Raw genomic sequence first — 21,522 nt, forward strand, 5'->3', positions numbered from 1 at the left:
GCAGTCCCACTGCCCAAACTGTCTCTGACCGCTAATAACGACTGTACATGCCTCTTGACCACATAAAATAAGTCGCAGCCAAGAATTACTGAGCCCTTGGTTTAAATTTCTTCACCACCCGTAAGCAACAAGCTTTGCACACTTTGCCAAATCAAGCCTCTCACCAGCACGTAACTCTAGCAAATGTTTCTGCAGACATTACATTGCACTTTGAACCTGTGTCAACTTTGAGTGTCAACTTTGAGCTGTATGGGTCTTTCACTTATCTGAACAGTACAAAATACTTCATTTTTTACCCATAAATTTACTGCATTGACTGCTTCATGAAGCACTGACATACTATCAACATAAAAAGTAGAGACACAGCTTTCTAATTGATCTAATGTTTCTTTGAATGTTCTCGTTTAATAAAAGAATGTGTGCCTTTTGAGTTACAAAACCTTTTGAAATGATTCCACTTATTGCATTTGTGACACTGCTAACCTCAGGCTCATGACCTCCTCCACGATTATGACAGTTGGCTATGAAAACTGGTTATAGGCACATGCTTTGAGTTTGCGGACTCACTCTTATGCTTCACTGAGAATGTGCTATTTCCAGTGTGTGCGCCTTGGAACTTGCTAGAAAAGTAAGGGGTTTCCCAGTGACTGTTACAGGGTTTACAGCTGCTGCCATGTGCTTGGGCCTGTTTCTTTTAACCACATGCTGCATACTATCAATACTGGCTTTAGAAGTTACTGGAAGCATGCCTCTCTCATTTGTAAGCATATCTGTGTGCTTTTCTGTAAGCTCATATATCTGACAAATCTCAATCGCCTTATTCAAAGTTAAATCATTGCCATGAAGCAAAATCTTACTCACAGCATCATCTTTAATACCACACATAAGTCTTATCAACTTATTCCTTAAATCACCAAATCTGCGCATTTTAGCTTTGTTTCTCAGTTCAGTTATATATGCTGCAAACATTTCACCAGGCTTTTGATCTCATGTAAAATAACCACCTTTCCATTGTAATATTCATTTGTGTTACACATTTCTCTAAATTTATGCTTTAAGCACTCAGGGTCATCCCGTGACTCAGCCGGTACAGCTAGAAGATGGTTTTCCCCCCTCTACTGCAAAGACTGCAGGTGCATACACAAATGAACATTCCCTTTCTATGGTTTCTGACCCAGATAAATTAAACACAATAAATGCCTTTGTATGGTCATCTTTATCAGAAAATGCAGCCTGTATGAAAATATCGTACTCCTGTTCAAACACTCTCCAGTCCTCTGCAATATTATTATCAAACACAAATGGAGATGCCTTTCGAAATCAGTCTGCCATGTCAACAAATTATGCACACACATTGAAAAATATGGCCCTTGTAATTATGTATGAACAAATTCACACAGCAGCTTGTAATAAAATTCAAATGCACAATAAACTCTTCAAAATACTTTACGTTGCAAAATATGCTTCGAAGTGGCTGCATTTTGTGAAATAACTGTACTGTAATAATGCAGAAACATGCAAACTCTTCATACACTTCAGACAACTTGAATAGCTTTGATTAATGCAAAAGAGTAGTGCTTAGCGAAAAAATGCAGTAGTTTCTCTTATTTTATTCATTTTATGCGATTCGGACTTTATTTCAAACATTTTTATAGTCATCTCGAATATTTCTATTAATACATCATAATTTCAGATATTTCCGTTATAAATTCGTTTAGAGAGTTCTGAATGCCTCATTTCATATTTTGCAAGTAAGAAATAGTTTTGAGCAAGATTTAATACCCCAAATCCTTTTCTGACCTGTTTTGTGAGTTAAACGTGCAGTAGGGATGATTCAGTGTTGTATATTCCTCCACCTCTGAGTCCCTTCTCAGTCTGGATTTCTGGATCCCATTCTGACACCATGTCCTTTTTTAGATATGCCTCTTCTGACACCCATGTCGCTCGTCTCTCTCTCTCTCTCTCTCTAGTATAGATGATGAACAGGTGGGGTAGTTCATTTATATGCTTTACTACAAAGAAACATCAGGATGTATAGCAGCAGTACAAAATATAAACAAACTGATTGACAGACTACGCAGACATACATCCTTACATCTCAACAGTTTACTGCAAAATGGCAGTCAGGCTTGCACTTGCTCAGTATTTATACACTTGTGCAAACCCCTAGAAAGCTTCTTAAAGTTGTGCGCACACACTGATCTGCACCTGGGTTGGAGGAATAGGTCTCCTGGGGGCCTTCAGGTCTGCAGTAGTCTGAAGAAACATTTCACATACCACAGTTAGACATGCAGAGACTGGCAGACACAGTGCTTTATTACAGGAGTAAAGCATGGGGGTGCATATACATCAACTCTGAGATCACACTATAGTGGGTAAAAGGGCAAATTCCCTGATCCCCAGTGTACCACAATTCTCAGCGTCAGAAAGCTGATACAGTTCAAATAGCTCATTACTGAAGTTCCGCAGCACTAGAGGAACAGAAGAGGATTCTGGATCTTTTGTTTCCTGTTACAGCATAAGGAAGTTCTTCCACTTGGCTAGGCATGGATTCCAGGTACTAGACCTTCTAATCTGGACCCTCTGAGTTAAGACTATTTACTCCAGTTGAAGGGGGGGGGGGTGATTCCCCACTGACATCCCCAATGAGGTAAGGTAGCCTTTTGGGCGGTCCAGGTTGCTCTTGACAGCTGTCCAGAAGACTAACATCATCTTCTGGTTACGTCTCTTGCTCATCTACAGATATGCAATGGCAGTGATCCTTATGATAAACATCTTCTATTTATATAAGCTGGGAGTACAGTGAACATTATGTGGTCACATCCTTACAACGAATCTCACACAGTCCTTGAAACAAACAGACGCAAAAAGTACTGTGAATAGCCAAAATACTCTGATTATTTGTAGTAGCAGCTTTGCCACAACTAAAAGGAAGTGTGAATACTAAGCAAGACAAATGGTCTGCTGAGAATGTGCTGCACATTTCAATGATCTTCTCTTAAAAGACTGGCAACACAACGCACATGAGAAAAGAGGCATACAATACTGAAATAAGCAAATGAGTACGTAAATTTGTGGGGGTGTACAGCTAATACAAACACTGAAACTAAATGGTACAAGATGTGTGTGTGTGTGTGTGTGTGTGTGTGTGTGTGTGTGTGTGTGTGTGTGTGTGTGTGTGTGAGCATGGCTGCTCATGCTTACTTTTTCTTACCAAATACAGCAGGTTTAGTAAGGATTTTCCTGTGGTTAACATGCTTTTCAGTTAAAAGATGCGAGTATGAAGTATTATACATATGCATAAATAAAGGTTGCTATGCGGAAATGAACTGGTTTTCCAGTTTGCCTAAACACTGTAAAATGAACTAAAGTAATAACAGACCTGAAATGAGCAGTTAACTCCATGTAAGAATTCAGTGGTTTCTGGCAGGCTGTACACTGGACTTTAAAATCAACCTCCTTGCATAATGAAACCAACAACTTCTTAGCGTATGCTGGAAAAGGAAGAGGGGTTGCTGTCCCTTTATCATCTATAGGAGAAAGACAAAGTAAAGCCAACAATAAGCTTTGCCACTGTCCTGCAATCTTCAAGGGCTAAAGACCTACTGTACCACTTGGAAAGATTTTGTACAATGTAAACATAAAAAGGAAAATTCTAGAATGCATATGTAACACCTTGTACTCTTAATACTTGCTGCTCTTTAACGTCCAGTGTCTACTCAGAATAGCTTTATTATTAACACAATTTACATCAACAGTAAGACAAGTCAAAAACAAAAAAGGAAATTTTAATTCTCTACAATATGAAAAAAAAAATGTTCCAATCTCTACTACCTACAAAAATCAGTATTTACACTGCACTTTATTCCAATGAATTTAACACACACAATGCTAATAACTAGAGGTGAAGTGACCAGATATATAGTAGCTAGTAAATCTACTTTCCCCCTGTACTCTGTTTAGTAAACGCTTGCATATTTTTTTTTATGGGAAAGAGCTGTTGGCCAAGATTGTGTCCAGTTTTCCTTCTCTTTCCAAATAATACCTTAGACTGCTGTACGTTTTCTGAACACTTCACAGAACCGCAAAGGAAAGGGATGTAGATAAATCCATCAATTATTTTTACAAAAACTCAACAGTTTGGCAATTACATAATTAATACACAATTACTTACCCATGCTAACCCAGCATAATTACAGCTGGACACCCAAAGTGATGCAATCACTTCCTGCCTGCCCATTATACAGCATTGTAACTTTAGACGCCTGTGCTTGGAAGCCATTTTTGAAATAATTTGATATGCAAAATGGTGTGAGACTACCTTTTTTGCATAAACAAGTGTTCGCATACATACAGATGCATGAAAATACTTTTTTATGGAAAAAACAAAAGTTGCTTCGCACATTTAAACATAAGCTTTAAAGCTGAACTTTACTACAAGGGGGGGGGGGATAGGCAGAAAACATTCCTGATCAAATTGTCAGGAAAGGAGATACTGCCAGCCCAGCTAACTGAAATTTTGTAAATAATTATGTAACTTGTGAATATTAATATGATTTATATAGAAGTATGACAGAAGGAGATACTGCCAACTTAGTTGTCTGGAATTTTGAAAATGGTTGTCTGCCATTTGTGAAGGTCAACATGCTTCATTTAAGACGCTTGTGTTACAGATGTATTAGAAATGTATGTTATATTGTACAGGCGTGTGCTGAAGAGATTTTGTACAGTACTGAGCAGAAATGTATATACACTATTGTAACTGTTTAGATGTATATATTTTAACAATGGAAACTGCAACACAAGAAGTTAACTTCAGAAGAATAGTTGAGATTGAATTACTTTATGGCTGAGCCATATAAAGAGATGCTATCTTTCAGTTTCAGTTTCAGTGCAACAGGAGACAATGCTTAGAACTAGAACTTTTTTGTACTGTATTTAAATGTGGTGGAATGGAAATTATTTTACGACTTCCACCATTTACCAAAAGATCTGAGGTCTTTGTATTTTCACAGGTAGATGTTGAATGCTACTAGCTGCATCAGTGGGGGTTTTCACCTGGGATAGATTCAGATGACAAGTGATGTCAAGCTGCAAGCTACTCCAGCAGTAATATTTGAAATATTAATTTAAGAAGCCTCAAACTGTGCATTTCGTATTTGACCTGACAAGAAAAAGAAGTCATGTACCCACCATAACGTTCCATCTGAGTAGGTAACTTCATTTGTCTGCAACCTGTGGGTATCGGATCCGATTCGGATCCGAGCCGGTAGCTTTCCAAGCATACAGATCCGAGCTCCAAGCTCCTCCCCTTACCCATAATACCCTGCTACCTCCTTGTAACCCTCAGATCGAGTTTGCCAGAGAAGGCAATAGAAAGTTTCTATAACCTAGTAACCCTCATCACTTTGCAATGGTGATGACTGAACAAGGTATACACAGGCTCGTAACTAGCAAACCATAGGTCCGGGGGGAAGGAGGAAGGGTCGGTTGCAGACAAATGAAGTTACCTACTCAGATGGAACGTTATGGTGAGTACATAACTTCTTTATCTAAAGTAGTTAACTTCATTTGGTCTACAACCTGTGGGACAGAGGCCCCAGCTACCAGTAACTTGGGAGGCCCTTATGGAAGGATATTCCGGAGCACTGTAGAGCCAAAAGAAGCGCGTCCTCTGGATATGAGATCCAATTTATACTGTGAAATGAAGGTATGCGAAGAAGCCCAAGTTGCTGCTGCACAAATGTCATCTAACGAGACCCTTGACCAAAATGCCGCAGAGGTAGCCATAGATCATGTAGAGTGGGCTCGCACGTGTAGGGGCTCAGGACTACCACAACTTTTGTAGGCAAGGAGAATACATTAGAAGATCCACCTCGCTAATGTAACTTTAGTGACTGGCTTCCCAAAACGTGATTTTGCAAAGGACACAAAGTTAATCAGATTTTCTGATATCTGCTGTTCTGTTCAGGGAGTAACGTAAGTTGTCTGTGAACATCTTAACAATGGAGTCTGTACTCTCCTTTATTCTGAAAATATGGAAAAAAGACCGGTAGACTGACAGACTGATTGATATTGGCCTCTGAGGATACTTTGGGCAGGAAGGAGGGATTGGTTCTGAGGGAGAGCCTGTCCTTATGAAAAATTATGTATGGAGGTTTACAGCACAGAGCGTGAAGCTCCAAAATTCTCCTGGCGGAAGTAATGGCAATCAAGAAGATTGTCTTCCAAGATACATACTTTAATTCCACTGTGGCCGCCGGTTCAAATGGGGGCCCAGTTAAAGCTTGAAGAACTATGGTAAGATCCCATGGAGGTACTGTATCTCTGATCGGGGGTCGTAACAAGAAGGCTCCTTTCATGAATGATTTACAGATCTTGGATGAAGCCAGGGGTCCTGAATTGTTACCTATGTGATAGTGGGAGATAGCTGCCAGTTGGACTTTAATACTGGACGCACTAGTTCCATGCTGAAAAATATGTGAAAGAAAGTCAAGGACTGCTGGGACGGGGGCCGTGAAAGGATCTAGATTCATCATCTCTGCCCAGAGAGAAAACAGTTTCCATTTACTCTTGTAGATCTTTCTGGTGGATGGTTTGTGCGCGGCCAATAGGATGGCCTTAACAGAGGAGGATAATCCGGGAGTCCTAGCCATTAGGGGAACTGGATCAACCAAGCTGAGAGCTTGAGATGACCCAGGTCAGGGGGGTCTTGAGCCCCAGTGGATGGGAAATCAGATCCAGACTGGGATCTAGGATCCAGGGAGGATGTACTAGATGAGACCGTAAGTAAGGGAACCAGGTCTGACGAGGCCAGAATAGGGCTACGAGGATAACTCTGCTCCCCAACAGACGAGCTTTCTGTAGGAACTTTGTCATCAAGGGAAGAGGGGGATAACCATACAGAAGACCGGATGCCCAAGCATGAACTAGAGCGTCTCTGGGGGCTTCGCCTGGTGAGGGAATCAGAGCGAAGAACTCGCTGCACTTTGTGTTTGAAGGCGAAGCGAACAGATCGCAGCAAGGTTGTCCTTAGGCAAGGAATATCTGGTTCGAGACTGTTGAGTTCAGAGACCACTCGTAAGGTGAGAGAATTGTTAGACTCAACCCATCTGCCAAGATGTTTGACTGACCGGAATGTGCATTGCTATGAGAAAGCAGTTGGTGGAGATCGCCCATTCCCACACTCTCATGGCCTCCCTGCAAAAAGGATAGGATCTGGTTCCCCCCTGTTTGTTTATGTACCAGACTACAGACATGTTGTCCGATTGAATTGCAATCGTAACCGGAGGAAGAAGGTGATGGAGAGCCTGCAACGCTAAAAGCACTGCCCTCATCTCCAGTACATTGATATGCAGTGAGGTCTCTGTGGGAGTCCACGTGCCTTGGATGGATCTCTGCCCCTGTAATGCCCCCCCACCCGAGGAGAGATGCGTCCGTGGTCACCGTGACTTGTGGGGGAGGTAGGACGAAAGGACGTCCTTCCCGAAGGTCTTTGGAATGAAGCCACCAGAGAAGCGACTCCTTGCACACCCTGCTGAGAGGAATAGGGGTAGATAGGGGTTGAAAAAGAATAGACCATTGCACGTCCATTGAAGGATTCTCATTTTCAGACGGGCGAACGGGGATAGAGTGATGGCAGCCACCATGGATCCCAGGGCTCTCAGGACCAATACGGCAGGTGGTGCAGGAGACTGTAAGAGGTCCAAGCTTTGGAGGCAAAGATTGCGTAGCCTGTCGGTTGTCAAGAAAATTCTGGATTGTGTCGTGTCTATCCTGGCCCCTATGAAATCCAAAATTTGAGTGGGTTGTAGAGATGATTTCCTGAGGTTGATTGAGATCCCTAGTTGGTGAGCTAGTTTTAACAGATAATCTCTGTTTGGCTCCTTACCGCCCCCACCAGGCATCAACTTTGCTCAGACGTCCAGGTACAGAAAGACCTGTATGCCCTGAAGTCTCAGGTGGGCCACTACTACTGCCATGACCTTGGTAAACACCCTGCGGGCTGTGGTGAGACCAAAGGGTAGGACCCTGAACTGGTAATGACTGGTTCCTAGCCGAAAGCGGAGAAACCTCCTGGATCATCTGTCCATAAGAATGTGGTAGTACGCATCTTGGAGGTTTATCGAGCACATCCAGTCGTTCTCCTGTAATAGTGGAGAATGGCTTGAATAGTGACCATCCGGAATTTGTCTTTGGGTACTGACAGGTTCAGCGTTGATAGGTCGAGTATGGGTCTTAGGTCCCCCAACTTTTTTGGCACCAAAAAGAACCTGGAGTAAACCCTAATCCGGACTGCTCTGGGGGGACGGGCTGGATTGCTCTTTTTCTTAGCAGCCCTTGAATTTCTATAGCTGCTGCATCCCTCAGACCGGGTGGGACATTGGGGATTCCTCCTGATCGAGGAAGGTAGGTTAAGAAGGGGATTGAATATCCTCTGGATACAATTCGGAGCACCCAGCGATCTGCGGTGATGGACTCCCATTTGGCTAGGTGTTCCGAGAAGTGTACCCTGACTGCCTCCAGAGAAGAGCAGTCGGTAAACCCCTCAGGGCTGCTGCGCGGGTCGGTCCGAGAAAGGTTCTCTCAACCCAAAGTTCTTTGGGCCCCCTCTGCCTCTAGGCCGGCGTCCACCTTGTCCTCCTCTGCCTCTGAAGGAAGAGGTCTCTGGAGTGAAACGGGGTTGCTGAGTCTTCCGGAACCACATCTTCTTCTGTCCCTTTTGGTTCCTGGAATAGGACCTCTGGGGAGCAGAGAAGCAGATCTCGACGGCAGACGTCTTCCAGTCTTTCTCGTTCTGGAGAAGCGTGTCGCGGACGGTCTTGCTAAAGAGCGTTGAACCGTCATAAGGGGAGTTTGCGAAGGATGCCTTAAAGGGTTCCGCAAAGTCGCAAAGACGGAGTCAGGCCCGTCTTCGTAAGACGACGTCCGTTCCGCTAGCCCTAGCCGCTCCCTACGTGGCATGGGAGAGGAGCCGCATGGATGTGTTTGTGATCGACTTGAGAGTGGCCATTCAGGACGAGAACGTACGCTTGTCCTCGGCCGACATGGAGTCTGGGGGTGATCCAGCGTACTCCTTAATCAGGTCCCGCTGGAGTCGAATAACATGTGCCATGTAATTCAGCGACCTTACAGAGAAGGTCACTGAAGAGATCATCCGCTTTCCCAAATGGTCCATCATCCGAGAATCCTTATCTGGAGGATGCACCGAGGAACTCTCCTGTGCTTGTTCCTTCTTGGTGGCCGCCGCCACCACCATAGTATCCACAGGGGAACCCTTACTCCAGCATGCCTTGTCCGAGGGGGGGCTGAGTATTTTGTCGGGACGTTTGGGAATCGGCTCTACAGTGTCCGGCTCCTTCCACACCCTGGTAGTAATAAGATCTACCAGAGGGTCAGCGGGGGGGGGGGGGGGGGGGCACACCCAATGGACCTACGTCAAACGCTTCCAGAAACACAGACTCGTCCGAGGAAGGCTTTTGGGCGGACCACCCTTCCCTGATGCGTAACATTTCCATGATGACTCCAAAGGAGACGTCTTCAGGGGGTGATCTTGGGGAACCTTCCCCTTCCTCCAGGTCCGTGTCCTCCGTGAGGGACTCTGGTGAGTCCAAATGCCTCCTCTTGCACTTCCGCTTGTGAGGCACCTCCTCGGGGGGGGGGGGCTGTCCGAAGAGGCCTCACCAGCGATGTCCTGTTCCTCCAAAGGAACCATCTGGGACGTAAGCGCAGGCTGTCCCTGGGGGTCGGATGATGGAGGATAGGCTCAACTGCGTGGGAGCGACGGGCTGGTCCAGAGCAAGAACCGGGAGTTCGAGTCCCTCGAGAGGACCCTCTCCACTACATTGAATGCCGATGGTAAACTGCTCTCCCTTGGAACCGCGAGCAGTTCCCTCGGCTCAGACGTACGGATCAGTGCCGAAGGCGACCCGATCGGATCAGAAAGGGTAGTGTGACCCGACCTGGATGGAGCCGAAGTTCCACTAGCCCCTCCAGATTAGACGCCTGCCCCATGGCTCGGAGAGCTCTGATCCGACAAGAATCCTGGATCAGATAGACCCGAAGGCATGGTCAGCGCAAAAGACGCAAACGCTGTCGGTGCCGGCCCCACCCCCCGGCTCCAAAGCTAACCAGATCCGACAGCTCCGAGACCCAAAAGCGGGTCGGAGAAGGAGCAATAAGGGCAAAAAAGGGTGCCGAGCTCCCCCCCCCCAGAGGGGGGGGGGGCACGAGCACTCCCAACTGCCTTTGAGCCTGCAAAAATCGACGCATCATCCGATCCATATCTGCGTCCGACAAACTCCTAGTAGACCTACTAAAGGCCACCGAAGGCGGCCGGGAAGGTCACCTTGATGACCTAGAAGGTGACAGAGTCTCATCCTCCGGCTCTGGAGAGAAACGAGGGGAGCGGAGCCAAGAGGGGGTAGACTCGGAGACCTTCAAGGGAGAAGCAGCAACTTTAGGTGGCGGAGCCGAGGGAGTCTACTCCGACCGCCTTTTATGGCTCCGGTATGTCTCTCTTTCTCTCTTCCCTGTCTCTCTCATCCTTTTTTCTGCTCTCCCTTTCCTCCTGGGCCAAAGAGGGAGGGTGAGTCCCAGCCAGGGGATCGGGAGTGGCGGATGGGACAGCCGTGGTAACGGCTGGCACCACAGCAGAAGCCGAAGATTCTGGTGGCAGAAGGCCCGCCAAAATCAGCTTGGCCTTTCTGTCTTTTAATGCTCTGGGATTAAAGGCTGCACAAATAGTGCAGCCTTTGTAAAGGTGTTCCACACCCAGGCATAACACGCACAGAGTGTGGCCATCCGCTGGGGACAGCTTATGACCACACACTGTGCATTTAAAAAAAATGGCCTTAGGGCCTTCGGCCATTGTAAAGGAAAAAGGAAGCAGCACACGCCTTCACACACTCTAGTGGGGGAGGGGAACTAGTGGACTAAACAATTAAATAAACTACAGCTAAAGAAACAGGAACCACTATGATAAACCACCTGAGGTTTACACACACAAAGGGAAATATAGTGAAAAATAAGAATTCTATTATTAAACTACTCACAAACCAACTCGGAGCTCGTTCTGAGAAGCTATCTTAAGCCGCGGCAAATGAGATCTTTTAGTTATGTACTTACCATAACGATAGATGTATGTGATTCATCTCGCCTACATTCATTACTGACGGGTTCGGAACCGAGAATCAGCTCCGACTCGGCCACTATAACTAGCACGAAGTCTCTCATTGGCTGGGCTAACCCTGTATCCCAGGATGCATCACGCCCAAACCCCTAGATCTTGTTTGCCCCAATATGATTTTCCCACAAACACCATACCACAAGGAAAAATATGCAAGAGGAGACGAAAAATAATATCCTCAGAGGAATCAGAATACAAGTTTCCTCCAAGTCCAACAGGTAGGGGGAAGGAGGGCGGGTACGCAAGAATGTAGGCGAGATGGATCACATACATCTATCGTTATGGTAAGTACATAACTAAAAGATGTAATGTGATCCTATCTCGCCTACATTCATTACTGACGGACAGCCCCTAGCACCTAAATCCTGGGAGGCTCACTGGAAAACACTCCTGAGCACTGTGGAACCAAAGGAAGCCCGACCTCTAGAGGCCACGTCCAGTCTGTAATGAGAAATAAAGTTATGTGGAAAAGTCCAAGTAGCCACTGCACATATCTCATCTATGGATAGTCTAGCATGAAAGGCCACTGAAGTTGACATAGCCCTGGTAGAATGCGCCTTAACTGGAAAGGGAAGATCCTTACCCACTAATGCATAAATAAATGAGATGCAGTCTCTAATCCACTTAGCTATGGTGCCCTTAGTTACAGATCTGCCAACTCTATTGTCCGAAAAGGACACAAACAACTGATCTGATTTCCTCTCCTGTCGTGTCCTATTTAAATAAAACCTCAGTTGTCTATGCACATCCAACTGGTGAAATTTGTATTCCGCTTTGTTGGAAAACCTTGGGAAAAAGACCGGAAGCTCAATAGACTGGTGGAGACAAAGGGCAGAAGAGACCTTAGGGAGAAAAGGATTAAGTTGCAGAGATACTCTGTCCTTACGAAAAATTAAATAAGGAGGTTTAGCAGAAAGGGCTTGAAGCTCCAATACTCTTCTGGCTGAAGTTATGGCTACCAAGAAGGCAGTCTTCCATGACAGAAATTTCAATTCGCAGGAGGCTGCCAGCTCAAAGGGAGAAGACGTGAAAGCTCTGAGCACCACATCTAAATCCCAGGGCAAGACAGGTTGCGAAACCGGAGGGCGCAGCAACCAGGCTCCTTTAAGAAAGGCATTACACAGCTTATGACCCATGAGAGAAGGCTCATGTGCAACATGATAATTGGAGATTGCTGTCAACTGAACCTTTATAGTGGAGGCAGCCGAGCCTTGTCTAAAGGGTGTAGCTAAGAAATCTAACACCGCCGACACCGGGGCTGTAAGGGGGTCCAGATCACGTTGCTGAGCCCAAATTGCAAATCTCTTCCATTTACTAGAGTACATTTTCCTAGTAGAAGACTTGTGGGAGGAAGACAGAATATGAGCTACTTTCAGGGTAAAAATATGCTGCCTGACTAAGGTCGGAAGTGGAGGAGCCAGGCAGCGAGCTTGAGTGTTCGTAGGGATGGATGGAACTGTCCTGACTGATAAGTCAATAGGTCTGGAGCTGGGTCCAGAATCCAAGGACCATCCACCGCATACTTCCGAAGGAAGGGGAACCAAACTTGACGGGGCCAGTGTGGTGCGATCACAATCATTTTGCTTCCCAAGCAGGTAGCCTTCTGAATCACTCTGGGTAGAAGAGGGACAGGCAGGAAGGCGTAGAGCAGACCAGAGGGCCAATTGTGGACTAGAGCATCCCTGGGTGACTCCCCCTGTGGGGGGATCAGAGTGAAGAAATTGCTGCACTTTGCATTCAGGGGGCTGGCAAAGAGGTCGCAGCAGGGAAGGCCCCGCTTGGAGAAGATCTGCGCAGCCACTCTGTCGTTCAGGGACCACTTGTGAATCACACTGGACTTCCCCGGAATGTGCGTTGCCACTAGAAAGTGCTGGGAAGCGATCGCCCAATTCCACACTTTCATGGCCTCTCCCGCAAAGGGGGTAGGACTTGGTTCCTCCCTGCTTGTTCAGATACCAGACAACAGACATACTGTCGGAAAGAATCACAACATTTCCCTTGGGAAGAGAGCTGTGAAGTGCCTGCAACGCTAGAAGCACCGCTCTCATCTCTAGAACATTGACATTTAAGTGAACCTCGTGGTCTTGCCAAGTACCTTGTCCGTCTCGCCCAGATAATGCCCCCCCCCCCCTATCTGGGAGGCATCCGTGGTTACTGTGGCAATAGCGGATGGGGGGCTCAAGGGTCTCCCTTGATCCAGATTGGACGAGAGAAGCCACCAACGCAGATCCTGCCGGCATCTCTCCGTGATGAGAATCGGATGGGACAAGGGGAGTTCCTGATAAGACTACTGGGCCGAAAGGAGCCACTGAAGTATTCGCATGTGTAACCTGTTGAGCAGAACTAAGAGAATGGTAGCCGCCATTGATCCCAACAACTGAAGAAAAGTACAGTTTTGTATCTACCATAAATGTAGATGTCCGATAGATATGCAACTGCAGTCATAACATATGGGTTGTCCTGCCTCAGGCAGCCCTCGGTCGGCCGGATTCCAAAGTCTGGGTCCGGCGTCGGCTGGTGTCGCCTCCTCTCCGACGTCACAACGGCTGGAGTATAAAGGCATCGGCCGACGCAATCTTCTTCAGCGTTTCTTGCCCCAGTTGCCAGGTGCCCTCCAAGGAAGGCTAAATTTGGTGAATGGATAAACAATTCCAGACATGCACAACAGTAATAAACAGATACACCATAAAAGATACCCCCAGCTAATAGGAATAGGGGTAGTGGACCCAAAAAGAAAGTTGCAGAGGGGTAGGAGGAGGAAAATCGACTGCAGCTGCATATCTATCGGACATCTACATTTATGGTAGGTACAAAACTGTACTATGTCCTTCAAGAATGCAACTGCAGTCATAACATATGGGTTGAATATCATAGCCAAGCTGGGGGTGGTTGGAACTAATTAAGGGATGGTGTAACTAAAATGCCCTGCAGGACTGCCGAAGCAAAGCCTGCTCGGGATCTGGAGTATAAAGGCAGGTTGTAGTGCTTGCTAAATGTATGCACGGAGCTCCATGTAGCAGCCTCTAAAATGTCCTTTGTAGCCACTCCTCTTAGGAAAGCTGTGGATGTGGCTATAGCTCTGGTGGAGTGTGGCCTAACATTGGCTGGCACACCTTTTCCATGAAAGGAATAGCAGAATCTGATGCATTGTCCAATCCATTTTGAAATGGTTTGCTTGGAGATTGCTTTTCCTTGAACTCCAGCAGCATAGGCTACGAACAGTTGGTCAGACTTTCTGGTGGTCTTTGTTCTGTCCAAGTAGTAGCGTAGTTGTCTGTGTATGTCCAAAGTATGCAGCAGCTTTTCCCCCTTGTTTTGAGGATTGGGGAAGAATGTAGGCAGGTGAATGGCTTGATTTAGAGACACCCTGGAAATTACTTTTGGCATGAAAGAAGGATTGGTCCTTAGAGAGACTCTGTCCTGATGAAAAATGAGAAAGGGAGATACTACATGAGTGCCTGTATCTCAGAGACTCTTCTTGCTGATGTTACTGCCAATAGGAAAACCGTTTTCCAGGAGAGAAATTGCATTTCTGAAGATGCTGCTGGTTCAAAGGGGGGAAGAGTTAATTTTTCCAAGACGAAATTAAGGTCCCATGCAGGTACTGGTGGTTTTCTGGGAGGTTTGATATTCTTTATCCCTCTTAGGAACTGTCTTAGCAAGGGGTGTGAGAACACAGGTGGATCACAATTGTATTTTGCTGAGATTGCTGAAGCGTGGATCTTTATGGAAGAATATGAGAGGCCAGTATGAAACAATTCTGCCAAGTATTCTAATATCTGAGGTATGCTCAATACTGTTGTATCCTGACCCTTGTTGGCATTCCAGATGATGAATCTCTTCCACTTAGCTGAATAGGTCTTTCTGGTGGAAGGTCTGCGTGCTTCCAGTAAAATCTCTTGAACTTCTTTGGAAAGAGAGATATCGGAAGAAGTTATGGTAGCCTCCAGGCTGTCAGATGCAATGTTTGCAGGTTTTGATGAACAGCCCTGTAATTGTGCTGGGTTAGAAGCAGAGGCCATAGAGGCAGAGGCCACGGCTTGGTCCGAGTTATGCTCAACAGCAATGGGTACCAGTGCTGCCTTGGCCAGTCTGGAGCTATCAAAACGCCTGTTGGTCGTTCTGCTTTGATCTTCAGTATCACCTTGGTCAGCAGTGGTAGAGGAGGGAATGCATAAATTGTTAGGGAATTCCAGCTGAAGGAGAGAGCATCCGTTTTCCAGGCTAGAGGATGATGAGTTCTTGTACAAAACTTTTCCAAGTGATGGTTCTGAGAAGCAAAGAGATCTATGTCTGGTCTTCCCCATGCCCTTGTTATTTGTGAGAAAATGTGAGGATGTAGCATCCATTCGTGTGGATCCCAGAAATTTCTGCTCAGCTTGTCCGCCAGAACATTGTCCTTGCCTGGCACAAACTGGGATTGTAAGTGGATCTTCAGGCTCAGGGACTTTTCCCAAAGAATCATTGTTAATCTGCAGAGGGGATAAGAATGAGTGCCTCCCTGCTTGTTTATATACCACATAACCGTGGTGTTGTCTGTCCTTATTAGCAAATGTCCTTGTTGAAGTGATTTTTCGAAAGTCTCGATTGCACGTATCACTGCCAACATCTCCTTTTGATTTATGTGCAGATGCCTTTCCTTGGGTTCCATTGCCCTTGGATGCATCTGTCCTCCATGTGCGCCCCCCATCCATGATCTGAGGAGTCTGTTGTAATGATTTGACCTGCTTGAGGTTTGTTGAAAGACATGCCTTGGTTTAACTGACTTGCTTGAGCCCACCGCAAGAATTCTCTTTGCAGACATGGAATAAGTGGGATTACGTCCTCTAGGCTTTGGCTGTGTTGTGACCATAAGCTTTTTAAGTACCATTGCAGCTTTCTCATATGAAGTCTTGCCAAAGGTATCAGAAGAATGCAAGATGCCATGAACCCCAGGGCCTGCAGGATTTTCCTTGCAGTCAGCTGGGAGAGCTTTGCTAGGCCTTTGAAGTAGACTGGTAACTGCTCTTGTTTTTCTTCTGTGAGGAAGGCCATATGTGTTTTTGTATCCAGTTTGGCTCCCAGGAAAATAATCTGTTGGGATGGCAGTAGTCTTGATTTTTGAATGTTGACTGTGTATCCCAAGGCCTGTAGTAATTGAATGACATAGTCCAAGTTTGTTATCAAGGTTTGTTTGTTGTCTGCTTGTATCAGGCAGTCGTCCAGGTAGGGGTATATTTGAATCCCCTGGAGTCTGCAGTGTGCCACTACTGATGCCAGGCATTTCGTGAACACTCTGGGCGCAGTAGATAAGCCAAACGGCAATGCTGAGAATTGATAATGCTCTGTCCCTGCAAGAAATCTGAGGTATCTTCTGCAACTGTGTCTGATTGGGACATGCAGGTATGCCTCCATGAGGTCCAGAGCGACTAGCCAAGACCCCTTGCCCAGCATGGGAAGGAGTTGCTGTAACGTCAGCATTCTGAACTTTGGCACAATGAGAAAAGTATTTAGTAGACAAGTCCAGTATAGGCCTCCATTTGTTTTCTTTTCTTGGAACAAGGAACAGTCTTGAGTAAAATCCCTGGCCTTGTTCCCGAGTAGGGACCTTTTCTATTGCTTTTATGCTTAGCAGCTTTGAAACTTGAATGAGTGCCTCTGCCCTTTGATGATGTGGCAGGTTTGGCATGCCTTGTCTTATTGGTAAAGTATGGAAGTGGAATCTGTAACCTTTGTCTATTAAATCCAGAATCCAGTTGTCCTTGGTTAAGATATGCCAGTTGCTTGAGAATAAGAATAATTTTCCGCCTAAAGGTGCTTCTCTTTGAGCTTTGGTAGGCGGCATGAAAGTCAAGTCATTGTGATTGTCCTTGTGGTGCAGCTGGACTGCCTGCGCCACTTCTTTGATTTGGTGGTTGCCATTGGCGGCCCCTGTAGGAGCCACGGTTTTGCCCTCTACCTCGAGCACGCCTGTTTTTTCCCCTTTGAAACTTGTCAGTGTCTGGAAAGGACCAATTCTTTGAAGGCCAATTCCTGCTGAATCTGGGTGGCTGAACCTGGAGGAAATCTTTGACTGTCTGAACTGATTTAGCCTTTTCCTCAATGGACTTCAACACATCTTGTGCATTAGCACCAAAAAGCTTTTGTTTTTCCAGAGGTGCATCAAGTAACTTTACTTTAACATGGTCTGGCAGTGGCTGTTCTTTTAACCAAGCATGTCTACGTATAACAGCCCCTGTCATAGCTGCCCTGCATGAAGCCTCCAATGCATCATAACCACACTGTAGAAAATGATTGCTAACCTGCTGAGTGTTATGAACCAGATCCTGCAATGCCTTTCTATCAATAGACTCAGGAGAGGCTAGCTTTTTCTGTAAATCATCCAGTAAATAATCCTGGTACTGAAACATATGAAAAAGGCAATTAAGTGACCTCATGGCAAGGGTGGTAGAGGTATAAACTTTTTTACCCCATCTCTCCAGGGACCTTGCTTCCCTATCCGCTGGCAGTGGATTCTTGGCTGATGAAGTAGCCACTCCTTTGGGGCCCTGTGAAATAGTTTCAAGATCCACAGAGTGGGCCTTAAAGAGATGCTTGTGAGTGTCAGGGACCCTGTAATATCTGTCTGGCTTGACAGGAGCAGGAGGGAGAGAATCAGGGTTAGCACTGTAGCACTGGAGTCGGAGAAAACATCATCCAGGACATCCATAACTGGAGGGATAGCTAAAGGCCTGTGCTGGGGTAACTTGAAGAAGGTACGTAGCCTTTTCCTAGAATCAGAAAATTCCTGACCCTGCCACTTAAAATGCTCCCTCAGAGTGGAGGACTTCACCGAATGAAAAATCCTCTGGGGGAGAGGCAGAGGGAATTGACTCCTCAGCATCAGAGTCCTCATAGGCCTGGAAGGATTCTTCTTGTGTATCTGAATGCTCAGAATCCCCAGAGACTTCATCTGAAGCGAGGTTGTCAGCCTGCTCAGTTCTAGGCCTTGTCTCTGCAGGCGGCTGAGAACCTCTGTCTGGGTGAGGCTGAGACCCCCTGATAAGAGAGATGAGGTCTGCAGCAAGAGACATGATTTGCTTATCAGAAGAAGGGGCCTGGACAGAAGGTTTATGATGGGCCTTGGCCTGGCTGGCGGCCTTGGCACGTGCAAAGGCCTTGATGGACATGGATACAGGAGTCCTAGCTGCCCCACGTGCAGGAGTAACCTTGTCCACGGGAATGGTGTTGGGTAGATCCAGAACTTCGGTTTCTGGAGGAAAATCAATAACCGGCACCGGTGTAGTCTCTGGGACCGAAGGACGTGTTACCGCTGTGTCGTCGGCCTGGAGCGGTTGAATTACCGCTTCCGAAGGGGCCGAAGCACTCGCGGAGGTCTTAGGAGAAATATCAGTAGAGGACGCGGGCCGCGGATGTCTGTCCCGGTCCGTATGCTTTTTGGAAATTTGTGTTGTCGGTTTTTCCGACGGTATGATATAAGCGAAGGATTCGCCGAAAAAGTCTTCGGCAAATTCTGCCCGGCACCTGAGAGTGCTCTTATTAAAGCAAGCACAGGCAGCACAGGCCAAGACGTCGTGGTCTGGGCCCAGGCAAGGGAGGCAGTAAGAATGGAAGTCCTTATGAGGTATTTGTTTACCACACGACAAAATTATTAACTTTCTCAATTTGTTCTGACATCGGCTGAGGCAAGAAAAAATGTTCCCCAACGGAGTACTTAGCTTTTAGATGACTTCGGTAACTGAAAACACAGGAGCTGACCGACCGGCACTTGCGAACTGCTTCTGCTTCGGGCACCGCGCGGCAAGAAAGACTGAAGAAGATGGGGTCGGCCGATGCCTTTATACTCCAGCCGTTGTGACGTCGGAGAGGAGGCGACACCAGCCGACGCCGGACCCAGACTTTGGGATCCGGCCGACCGAGGGCTGCCTGAGGCAGGACAACCTATATGTTATGACTGCAGTTGCATTCTTGAAGGACATCATCTTGGCTTGGGCTTTTCCCCGGGGTAGTAAAGCCAGGACTTGTGCCTGTAACACTTTTATTCAGTCGGTAGAAAAGCTCTCATCTACAGAATATAGCTCTGCACCGATAAAGGCAACACGCTGTGATGGCAGCAATACAGACTTTGCCCAGTTGAATGAAATCCCTAGAAGATGGCCCAATTTGACAGTAGCTCTCGTGGCTTGAACAAGTAGATGCCTGGTGGGGGCGGTGAGGAGTCAGTCGTCTAGATAAGGAAACACCTGGAATCCTAGACGTCTCAGGTGAGCTGTCACCACTGCCAGACACGAACACCCTGGGGGCTGTGGTGAGACCAAAGGGCAGGGCCCGGAATTGAAAATGACTGGCTCCCAGCTGGAAGCGTAAATGATTCCTGGAAGCCTGGTTTATCTTGATGTGATAATAGGCATCCTTGAGATAGAGGGAGCACATCCATACTCCTTTTTCCAGCAATGGGAAAATGGATTGCAAAGTTACCATTCGGAACTAGGACTTCTTTACAAAGCGGTTTGGACGGCTGAGATCCAGAATGGGTCTCAAGTCCCCTGTTCTTTTTGGCACCAAAAATAACCTTGAGTAAGTTCCTAATCCGATCTGGTCTGGGGAGACGCACAGTCGGTAATCCCTCAGGGACGTTGGTAGGAGGAGCCACGAAAGGACTCGCTGTCTCCTGTATTGCGGGGGCCTCCACCGCCTCTGGGGCGATACCTTCCATTAAAATTGCCCCATCGTCTGCCCCTGGAGGGGGGGTCACTTTGATGGGCAGGGGAAGAGTTTTGAGACTTTCTGAACCACATTTTCCCTCCCCTCTGAGCCTTGGGATAAGGTCTAGTGGGAAGCGAAAAACGGGCCCCAACGGCAGACAAAGTCGTGCCCTCCTGCTCACATCTAGTGAGGGTGTCTTTCACTTTGGGTCCAAAAAGGGAGGACCCGTCGAATGGGGCGTCCGTGAAAGAAGACTTGAAAGCCTCCGCAAAATGACACAAGTGCATCCAAGCTTGCCTCCTAAGGGCTACGCCCGAACTCGCTGCTCTACCCGCCCCCTCGGCTGCATAAGATATGAGCCTCATGGACGAGTTGACGATGGAAGAAAGGGTAGACAGCTGGGGGTTAACAGACTGGCCAACGCCTCAGGCAGGTTACCCGACAAGGTATCTCCCAACTCCTTTATGAGATCCCTTTGGAGCCGCGTAAAATGACACAAGTAATTCCGCGACCGCAAAATAAAGGTCGCTGAAGACAGGGTACGCTTCCCATACCTATCCATACTCCTAGACTCCTTATTAGGAGGATGGATGGAAGTAGAAGCCTCTGCCATGTCCTGCTGGGTGGCAGACGCCACCACCATGGCATCCACAGGTACTCCCTTGGTCAAAAATTCTTTTCCAGGAGGCGCAGATAAGAACTTATTGGGGCGGCTAGGAACTGGCTCCACAGAGTCAGGGTGTTCCCACAACCTTGGTTCTTCGTCTCGTCCTGTTTCCCCTACGTGGATTAGAGAGTCTGTTTGACGGTGACGTTTTTTGTGGGACAGCCTTCATAGAGTTCTGCTACGTGATTGATTGTATTTACTAGTTTTATTTTCCCGTTCTTCCATTAATTGTGTTATCAGGGTGTTCCCACACCCTTCGACGAATAAGATCCAATAATTCATCGAAGGGTGGAGACACCCAGGAGGCGGAAGGCTGGGCTCCGAAGGCCTTGAGGAAGACCGACTCCTCCTCAGAAAGGTTTTTGGATGGCCAGTCGCCCCGCTGTCTCAAGATCTCCCGGATATCAAAGGACGACTTCGGGGACCCTTCTGCATCATCGAGTTCGGTGTCTGAGGTGACAGACTCATCTGGGGAGTCTATGTGTTTCCTCTTACACAACTTCTTCCTGGGAGGCTCTTCAGGCACTGACACTGAAGGGCCCTCAGAAAGTAGGGGACCACACATAGAGGTATTCTCAGGCCTGGGAGCCCCGCTGTCAAGAGATAGGGGGGCACCAGAAGCTCTAGTCACAGCGTCTAGGAAAGGAGTTGCTGATTCAGGTGAAGTCACTATGGACTTGGCCAGCACGCTCCTCATAGCCTCGAAGGCAGGTCCACCAGAATTGGACGAAAAACCCGCCTCCAAGACCATGACCGGAGTCGGGGTACCCCTAGCCGAATCACCAAGGGGGAGACTGAGCCGCAGTCTGAAGCCCCGATGTATCCCCCTCGAGTTCGACTGAGGACACCAGAGTACCGAAACCTGTAGAAGGAATGGAAAAGGTTGGAGCCGGTGCTGGATCCGCAAGACTCGCATGAGGTTTCGGAGCAGACCCAGGGACTTCACTCGATTCGGCAGACTCCGGCTGCGACGACACAGAGG

General features: G+C 47.0%; 1 protein-coding gene across 4 annotated transcripts in view; it reads right to left on the bottom strand.

Annotated features, from left to right (window-relative positions):
* The window catches only part of ZNF451 (zinc finger protein 451), a 1,506,235-nt gene that overhangs the window by 1,085,110 nt on the left and 399,603 nt on the right, over nt 1-21,522 (bottom strand). For all 4 annotated transcript variants that reach the window (XM_044063345.1, XM_044063343.1, XM_044063344.1 and 1 more), the window contains exon 9: nt 3,383-3,530. In XM_044063345.1, the coding sequence (XP_043919280.1) occupies nt 3,383-3,530 (148 nt within the window). The remainder of the gene's footprint in view (nt 1-3,382; nt 3,531-21,522) is intronic.

This window comes from Protopterus annectens, chromosome 2.part1 (genome assembly GCF_019279795.1).
Source record: "Protopterus annectens isolate FY-2018-M chromosome 2.part1, PAN1.0, whole genome shotgun sequence".
Classification (NCBI taxonomy): Eukaryota; Metazoa; Chordata; order Ceratodontiformes; family Protopteridae; genus Protopterus; species Protopterus annectens.